Genomic DNA, 9,020 nt, shown 5'->3' on the forward strand with positions numbered 1-9,020 from the left:
TTGCTTGTCGAGGGCTGGTACAGGAAGGTAGGCAAACTGGAAAACCGAGTATTGCACAGCCGAGAGCCAGAGTTCTCACGGCTCCACAAATCGATACTGCCTCCGCCTTCCCTTCCTCTGCAGCAAGGACGGCCGACCTTATTCGTTCTTCCAAGGAATTCCCCTAATTTAACAGTATTTTGAGAGTCCTCCTGTAACAACTATCTTCCCTCTCCCTGTTTCCAGCTATCAGAGCTATCACGGACCATAACCGCGGCTGAAACAAGAAGGAAATGAGTTGGCTCTGTTCTCACTTCAGAGACAGAAGTTCTCACAGAGACCCTCCTTCAGAGACAGAAGCAATGAACTCTGATCAGCAGCAGGAGGCTATTGAATTACCGGGAAGTAATGTGGAGGAAAGCACGACTGATCACCAGCAGCCTCTAAATGATCAAACGAGAATGGTAGGAATTTCACTTGCTCATTTAATCCTTCCGGTGGGGGGGAATACTACTCATCCAGAGAAATGACACTTGAAGGAAAATTTTGTAGGGGTGATTTAATTCGTTGTTTGAGGTGAAGTGGCTAAAAACCAGTTAAATGTATTTCTTTCCTTTTTTATCAATGAAGTGTTCTAATATGGGAGTGGGATCATTTAGGAAATGAAAGTGTAATCGGTTTTCTGAGTTTTGCTTTCTCTTTTCGTGTGCTATCAGTTGGATTGGGCTGAAAACTAAAAAAGAGAAAAGTTGAAATAAGTTTTAAAACCAGGCTTTCCTTCAGTAGATGTTAACCAGTAAACAGTGCTGCCAAAAAAAATAAGATGTCCTCGAACAAGGCACGCTGGATTCTCTTTATCTCTGAGTAACTTTCAGTTGCTAGCCATTATGAATTTGTATTAATAGAATGCTCCAGAACCTCAGTTAAGATCAGCACGTGAATCCTAAGGGAGGTAGCTCCTAGTCCCTAGTTTAAATCTACAGAACAGATTAACTCACAGCAATGACACATTCACACGTGAGTGCTGTACGGTGGATTGCACGGCTTCCTGCAGGAATATTAGTGCAGATCCACTCTGCTGGAGAGGCAAAACCCCCCTTTGTTCTGTCCGGTCGGGGGTCAGCGACTTCTCCCGTGGTCTGGCGAGGTGAATCAGCTCACTGCAGGTCACGCTCGTTCCAGGAGGTGCGAAGAGGAGCAGGAGAGGCAGGGGTCGGCTAAATCTGCTTGACTATCTCGAGAAACTTCACCCTCGGGTTTATCCTTTCCAGAGCTGAGTTTCCATTTGAACCTTCTCTATGCTGATCCTAGCACCTGGCTGCCCATCCTATAGGACTGCTGGGAAGTTGCCAAGCTCTGCTCTCTGCTCAGGCGGCAGGTTAATCTAATCACAGCTGCCCTGCCCACCAGGGAGAGACTTTCTCGGCTGCTGTTGCTTCCCCTGGCCTAGGGGCAAAGTTCAGAAGGTGTGGGACTGGTTGTGGAGCTAAACATTTTCTTGTGTGATAAAGAATTGCGTTTTGTGACAGTCTAAGCATGCGGCTCAATCAAAACTTGGGCCTCCCGGCTGCCTGTCTCAGCTGGTGAGGCTATGGATGATTTCATAGTTGCACTCTAGGCAGGAAGTTACTGGCTTTTAAAAATTTTTAAAATACAGAGTGATGTGCTAGTGTCGAGTATTAAATTGAAATTCATACTTCTAAAATATTTTTTAAATCAATTTTTAGAAAGCAAATGTGATCACAGCCGAAAGCTGCTGTAAACAAAACCATTCTCGGTGTTTGCCTTTCATTCTCCAGCAAAGCAAAGTTCTGTGTGCAGAGGTGTCTACAGTGTTTCCCTTTTTCTGCCTCTGCTCCTGGAGGAATCTCTCTTGTAAGAGCTTTCTCCGTGTGTCTGTTTTCTCTCCCTGTTCCCCTACCACCCACACAAAAGCTTTTAGCCAGCTGCCTGATTCAGTTAAATGCAGTGAAAGCCTCCCTGTTATTCTGTGTTCTTAGAAAGAAGAAAAAGTAAAAGTAAAGGAAGGAAACTTGGATTAGTGCCTCCAGCAGAAGCTGGTTCATGCCAATCTGCACGTGTGTGGTCCAGACAACCTACAGCATGTGCTTTTCCTTATCTGGTACTGTTGTCACAAAGGACGTGGAATTTTCTACTACCTTTATGGTGGATGGAGAGGAGTAATTAAAAGGACAGCATGGTCTGTTTATGGATTCAAGCCCTTGCTTCAGTTTTCTGATTCTTCTGGCTGTGGAACAAAACAAATTAAGTTATCTGTTTTGCTGTCACTTAAGCTTGTTCTTTATTTTTTTCTTTTTAATATTCATTCTGCTGGATTAACTCATTAAAAGACTAATTTCTGTCTTATTAAAAATTAAATAATGGGCAAGGTATTGTTCTTTCTCTCCCACATGAATGTATATACATGCACAATTGCTTTGAATGAAGTTTTCTTTTGGCCTCATAGAACAGGTGAGGTTTGCATTAAACTCTCTGTTAAATACACTCAATAGCCTTCAAGTTTCCAATCTTCTAAAGAAAAAGTAAGTCAGCTATAAAAGTCTCAATTATTTTATGGAGGGTCTAATGCAATAGTATCTATTAAACAGCAATTACCTTTGCTTTGTGTGCTGGCACCCAGAAGCTATGCAGGTTGACATCATCAATTCTGCAAAGGTGAATGATTTGGAAATACCTCCAGAGACACCTTTTTAACTGGGAGAGATGACAAACATTAAAAGGAGCGCTTGTGGAATATGCAAATTTAATTAATATAATTTAAAAAACCATGGAGCCAAGAAATGACCTCTGCAATACTTTAGCTTTACAGGCCATTCAGAAGTTGGACATTCTGCACAAAGGAGAATGTTTCTTCTCAAGTGAATGCCCTTTGCCTTCTCTAGATCTGCATTTTCTCTTGCAGCAGTAGTCAAGGCTGGGAACCAGGGATGTAGGGCACTGCTTGCCAAAGAGGCTCTCCCATCTATGTGGGTTTTGTTTCTAAATGGAACAGTAGAGACGTGCTTCCATGTTTTTTTCCTGCCTTATATGATTATTCAATATGCCCTTCTCTTTTATAGGAGGAGAGAAATCCCTGGAAATCATGCAGGAATGTCGTTTTCTGGAAGTGTAGACTATGGATGGTTATAACTACAATATTTCTAGTGATCTTCCTGGTCATTCTCATCAGCCTAGTTCTTTATTCTAGTAAGTATCTCACTCTTGGTTACACTAATACAAAAACACAAATGCAGCAATAACGTCCTTTTATCTCCTTCAGTAAACTTCTGAAGGAGCTGGGATACTGACTCCAGAGGGTGGTGGTGTAGTTCAGAAGTTGTTGTGAATGCTTTGATCTTAACAGGCAGCAAGTAACTTGTATCCTGATCAGGTGGCAATTCAAGTTTGTAGCTAAGTGAGAAAATATCTCAAGAAGAGATTTGGACATGAGGATGGAAATTATGTTTGTAATGTTGGAACAAGTGCCATGGATGACTTAGGTGCTGTGGTGTCACTGCCTGTCAGGCTCCCAGAACAGATGACTTTTGCTAATGGAGGTGGGGATTGACTTCCATGTGCTGTCACTTTTTTCAGGTGATTTGCACTTCCTTTCTGTCGTTCCCAGTCAGTCCTTACCTAGGAAATTTGTGAAAAAGCCATCCTGGAGAAAGCCAAGAGGATTTTTTTTTCAATACTTCAGCTAACTGAAACTTTTTTCTCCCCTTTCTGTCTCCTTTTGATTGTTAGATATTTACATAGATGAGGATGACTACTGGGATCCTGATGAACTACTAAGCAGTGGAAATTTTCACAATTTTTCAGGAACATTGGAGTTAATGTGTGGTCTCCCACACTTCCCCTCGGAGAGCATTACTAACTGGGTAAGTATTTATGTCATTCTTGGCAAAGTTGATTCTGCTTAGAACACAGTTTCAGTGTTTTGCCTTTTAAGAAATTTCTATTTCTCTGCATAGCAACTCAGTCATTTGCAAGTCCACAAATAAAATGTGTTGTACTTTTTAAAGTCGCGATCTAGGAAAAAAAAGAATTGTCTGCTTTTAAGCACAAAATTTTTTTTTTCCCTTAAATTTGACCATTTGTTAAAACACAGTCGTCAACATTTTCATAGAATCATTGAATAATTTAGGAGAGGCCTGTGAGAGTCATCTAAGCATACTATGGGCTGAACATCCCGTGTGCTGTGTGATTACAGCCTGGGTTTATAGCAGTGATTTCTGCCGAGCCAGCACAACTCTGAGTTACAGCTGAAATAAGCTCAGCATACATGGCAGTGATCATTTGGACATGGTGGAAAGGCATCTCAGGACAGAGACCCTCTCCTCCATGAAATAAGAGTTAGAAGAGCCTTTTGGTACTAATTAAATCCCCGAACTAACAAAATCAGTCACACATGACAACATGAGCACATACTTTTAGTTCACCCTGAGTGCCTCCATTGTGTTAAGGTTGTATAGCAATCACTCAAATGCACAATTAACTTGTCTCTCAATTTTAAATCACTCTCTACCTTTTCCAGGGTAGATATTTGCTGTTATTTGACCTTCAGCACCTGTTTTTATGCTCCTTAAAGTACTTTGTAGGAATGATTTGCTGTGGGTTTTTTTGTTATTGGGTTTTTTTGTGAGGGGGGAAAAAAAGAGATTGAATAGAAGAAAAGTAAATTTTTTTCTCTCTCTCTCAGCTCACAGAGGTCTACAGTTCATCTCCAGCTTTAGGACGTTACTTTAGGTCAGCTCAGGTGATTTCTTTCAGGTAAGCAATTCCTATCACCAAAACTATCTGAAAATTACAGGCTTTTGATGAGACATATATGACCTTATGTAAATATTGTACAATATTTAGATCTGTGAAAAATAGGTTGCTTGGGGAAAATTAGGTGTATAGGCAGTGAAAACTGGTCAAAGGATCCTCTTGTGTAAATGTTAAATGCTGCTAAAATTATATAATGACAGCAACATATTGTTGCCGTGAAGTATCATCTCTGTTACCTTTGGTTCCAATTGCAGCCCTTAATAAACATATTCAAGGATATTTATAAAAAGGAAAATTGATTGCTGGAAACACTTAAGATTGACGTATTTTAAATAATCTTAAATAAATAAAGCAGGTTTCATGGGGAGGAGAGAATCATTTTATTCCCAAAAGAGGTAAAGGCAAGAGGAATATACATGTCTCCTGTCATGGAGAAATAGCAGAGTCAAGGGAGGACAGAGAGCTTCCCCAAGGACTTGTGAAAAAGACCTCTTACAAAAGAAATTAGAAAGACAGCAGAAAATCAAGGGAAGTAGTTTTGTAAAGTCCCAGGTCCTTTGAGATAGCAAGGACAGAGGAATAGCCAAGTTGGAATGTGGCAAGGGGCAGTCATGAGGGCACTTTGCTCCCTTGCCCTGCCAGCCTTGGGCATGCCAGCTTTGCTCAACAGTGAACTGCAGCTCCTGAGCCTTATGGGCACTAATTATCACTTAGACCATCAAGTACAAAGCTGTAGTACTGCACATATGTTGATTAGCTAATAACTCTCTCCCTTTCTCTCTCTCTGCCTTTTTGATGTCTCTCTCTTGCTATCTCCCTCTCTTTCTTTCATTTTCCCCCATTCAAGTGTTTCTTGAAAACGTTTTGAATTTTCTAAGTACAAAAGGTAGCTGTTGAATCGTATTCAGTTTTGGTAGACCACAAAAAATGAAGTCTCCAGTTCACTGGTTGGTGTAATCCAGTCCAGAGCTGAGTCAAGAGCCCAGCTGGGTGGTCCCAGGTACTGCTAGCAGGAAAACAAGCCTTCCTACAGGTTCCTAGATAAAATATGCACAGGATGTTGCAACACCTCTTATCAGTAGCTTCTTGCGAAGCACCAGTGCTGAAAACCACATCCCATCAGAACACGTGTCCAATTGCCCCTCAGGCATTTGAAAACATGTCTCTGGCTGGTATCAAGTATGTCCCAGTTTCAAGAACTGTTCTGAGAAGGGAGGGGGAGGTGGAAACTAGCATCTTTGGCAGTTTTCTTTCATAACACTTCTCTTGGAAAAATGTGGGGGTTTTGTTAATCCATTCCAACATTGATAAGAAAAACCAGTCTTCTCAAAGAAAAAAAAAGATCCTGTTGAAACTTGAAGACATTAATCCTTGACTTTGCTTTTCAGTAATGAAAGCTCCACTGTAATTTATCAGCTAGTGTTTTCTGTACCACCATCAACAGAGGGATTTATGGAAAACAGCATGAATCCAGATTTTATAAGGAACATATTACGTCAAAATATTTATGATGAAGATACTCTTAGTCCTGGGACATCTGAATGTGTCAGATTAAAACTCGACCCGACTTCTCTCACATGTAAGTGCTTTACATTAGAGAAACTGTTTCTTTACAAAGAGGAGAAGCATTTATGGGAAAGGAGGGAAATATATAAAGATATTGAGATTCATTAGTATATATGATTTGCATAGCAGTATTAAGAACATTTTAAAATAGCATTCAGAAAGGTTTGTTATGCTTAACATAAAACCTGGGACTCACTGTTTGGTCCTCTGATGAGAAAGGGTATAGTGACCAAACTTTTCTGATCTAATACTGCATTTTAACTATACAAAAAATTCTCCTCATACATGTGTGCACCATAATGGGGACACAAATAATTTAAAATATTTCTCCTTATTGTACACTTGGTTTTGAATGCTAACAAAACAAATTTTAATCCAAGAGACAAAAAAGACCCCTGATTTGTCTTTCTGTAGTTTTTTGGAAAATTTATTATGCATAGAAATACCTTTAAATGTTCATTCTTCCAGGTGTTTTCTATGCAGTGATTCCAAAGGTTATCAGTGACTAGATAGTAATTCCAATGCATTTTTATTTGTCCTGATAGAAATGCCCATATAAAAGTTCCATGAGGTTTGAAGTTATACTGAAAACAATGCATGGAGCTGCCTCCCCCCAGTCCCGATTTACTGAGTCACACCTATGTGCTTTTAGAATAGTCCTAGGCTAACAATTCAGCGTTGCAGTGTAGGTAAGTAAGGTTTGCAGTTGACTCGTATTGGTTTTTCTTGGGACTCTTACCAAGGGACAAGAGATCAGCAAGTCATGAGTTTCAATTTTTAGATGCATTTTATTCCTTATATATTAACAGGATTCTTAGAAAAACTAGTATGAAAGGAGACAGGAAAGAGTACATTGAAATAAAGATTTAAAGTTTATTTTAATATTAATATTGTACTCTTTTAACTTTCAGAGAAATTATGGAAAGATTCCTCATCTTCATCACCACCTAGAAGAGATGGGATTCCCTATCTATAACTAATCCCAGGGCAGGGAACTATTTATTAGGTAGAAACACTTCTAAAATTGTTGTGTTATAAATACTGCCTGTGATGCAATATTGTAAATGGAAAATGTGGTATGACAGTGTTGTGTTGCTGTAACACCACTACCTCCTTCTTCTATGTCTCAATAATCCATTTCACCTTTGAGAAAATCATGTATTTGATGCATGCTCTGTTGACTTTGAAAGTTCTGCTTTGTCTTGCATTATGATTAAATCTGAATCCTCTGCAAGAGCTTTAAAAGCAGTCTTGCACATGGCTCCTTTCTTTTTCTCTTGGCTTATGCGAAATTACCTGTACAGCTTCATCCTCAACACTTCCACTCAAACTCATATCTGTTATTTTTTTCCCTCCAAAATTCATATGCCACATTTCCTTGTCGCTCTTTCCTTGTAAAACAGCCTGAAAACCTAAATATATATATATGTGTGTATATATATATACATATTCTTTAATTACATGCAAGGCCTTTGCACTAGCTTCTTAAGAATGCTTTAACTCTCATAATTTCCTTATTCTTCCTACAGTCTCCTTGGATAAGGTGCTCTTTGCTCTACTTTTCTCTTCTTCAATGTGGAATACAAAAGAAGAAAGCAGCAGCATGAGGAGATATGTCTTGCTCACTAATGAACCTGAATGTCACAGGAATCTTTAAAGAGTCAAATTAGCAGAATTAGCACTTTTACAGTTAGCAGAGTTAGCTGCTGCTATTGGTGAATAGACAGATACTTGACCTGTTTTTGTAAATCTGAAGACTAGTCTATACCCTTAATTATAGTTCCTGCCCAGCACTGGGGATAAAAACCAGATGTAAGGTATTTGCCTTAATAAGGCAGTAAATAGTTGTTCTTGTTGATGACAGACCAGGTGAGATGAGCCAGGGCTGAGAGGAAGGTGCTGAAGCAAATGGCATAGACCAGTGTGGCATTAAAGTTACAGACAATAAATAACTGGCTATACACCAAAATTGAGCATTAACTTTATGCAGAATGGAATATATTCACTACCATGTGAGTGAAGTATATCTTGTCATTTATTTATAACCTTATAAATGTTCGTACTCTTGGATAGACACTTTTATTTTAAGAAGCGTTTTGTATTATAAGAAATACGTCATGGAAAATTGTTTTTCTAATATTACTAGTTTTTTTAAGGTATAATCTAACAATGCTATTGTGCATTAAATTATTTATTTTTATTCTTAAAGTGACTGTTTTCATTCTTTAGCAGCTCTAGTCTTTCAGCTGTGTGAGTTGAAAAATAGCCATTGGAATTCTAAATGCTGAGCTATATGAAGCATGTCTGAGAGAGCTGTACACTCAAACCCATAGCTGTTGTTGTTGCATGTGTTTAAACTGAGCTTGGGGAACATTCTGGACCAAATTAGTAGTTTGAATTACTCTCATATTTGTGACTTATTCTGATTCCCTCTTTGTTTGTAGCATTTACTGTAAGAACAATAATTTCTCTTTCTGAAATAGCCTATGCAGCATACAGCTAGAAGAGAGATTCCTTTTGATTCTTATGCTGGGGAAGGATAAACTTCATGGCTTGCATGGCTTGTCCCAAAAGCAGCTGGTTATGAAAGTACCAGCAGCAAAGAAATAAATTGCTGTTGAGATCCTGCTCAATATTATTGCTCTCACCAAGACACCTGATCCTTTCCCTGAACACTTCTTTATCTCGATTCTAGGAACTGA

At 39.1% G+C, this 9,020-nt stretch overlaps 1 protein-coding gene across 2 annotated transcripts; it reads left to right on the plus strand.

Annotated features, from left to right (window-relative positions):
* Positions 1 to 37: 37 nt before the first annotated feature.
* On the plus strand, positions 38 to 8,725 carry C2H3orf52 (chromosome 2 C3orf52 homolog). 2 transcript variants are annotated; one of them, XR_015799617.1, is made up of 7 exons: positions 45 to 443; positions 3,060 to 3,186; positions 3,727 to 3,860; positions 4,682 to 4,752; positions 6,141 to 6,331; positions 7,230 to 7,324; positions 7,848 to 8,725. XR_015799617.1 is itself a non-coding variant. In XM_014882108.2 (6 exons), coding segments are annotated over exons 1-6 (696 nt in total). In that variant the 5' UTR covers positions 38 to 272; the 3' UTR covers positions 7,232 to 8,725. The 2 variants fall into 2 exon arrangements, 1 of the variants encoding a protein (XP_014737594.1); XM_014882108.2 differs by having other exon boundaries at positions 38 to 443; positions 7,230 to 8,725.
* Positions 8,726 to 9,020: the final 295 nt, after the last annotated feature.

The sequence above is a fragment of the Sturnus vulgaris genome, chromosome 2 (genome assembly GCF_052056855.1).
Source record: "Sturnus vulgaris isolate bStuVul1 chromosome 2, bStuVul1.hap1, whole genome shotgun sequence".
NCBI classification, from domain to species: domain Eukaryota; kingdom Metazoa; phylum Chordata; class Aves; order Passeriformes; family Sturnidae; genus Sturnus; species Sturnus vulgaris.

What these genes read in the sequence shown, in the direction of transcription:
- C2H3orf52 (XM_014882108.2), top strand. Translation starts at nt 273, where the DNA reads ATGAGTTGGCTCTGTTCTCACTTCAGAGACAGAAGTTCTCACAGAGAC. An exon ending in CAGCCTAGTTCTTTATTCTA is followed by an intron (nt 3,187 to 3,726) that starts GTAAGTATCTCA and finishes TTTGATTGTTAG; the next exon opens with ATATTTACATAGATGAGGAT. An exon ending in GCTCAGGTGATTTCTTTCAG is followed by an intron (nt 4,753 to 6,140) that starts GTAAGCAATTCC and finishes TTTGCTTTTCAG; the next exon opens with TAATGAAAGCTCCACTGTAA.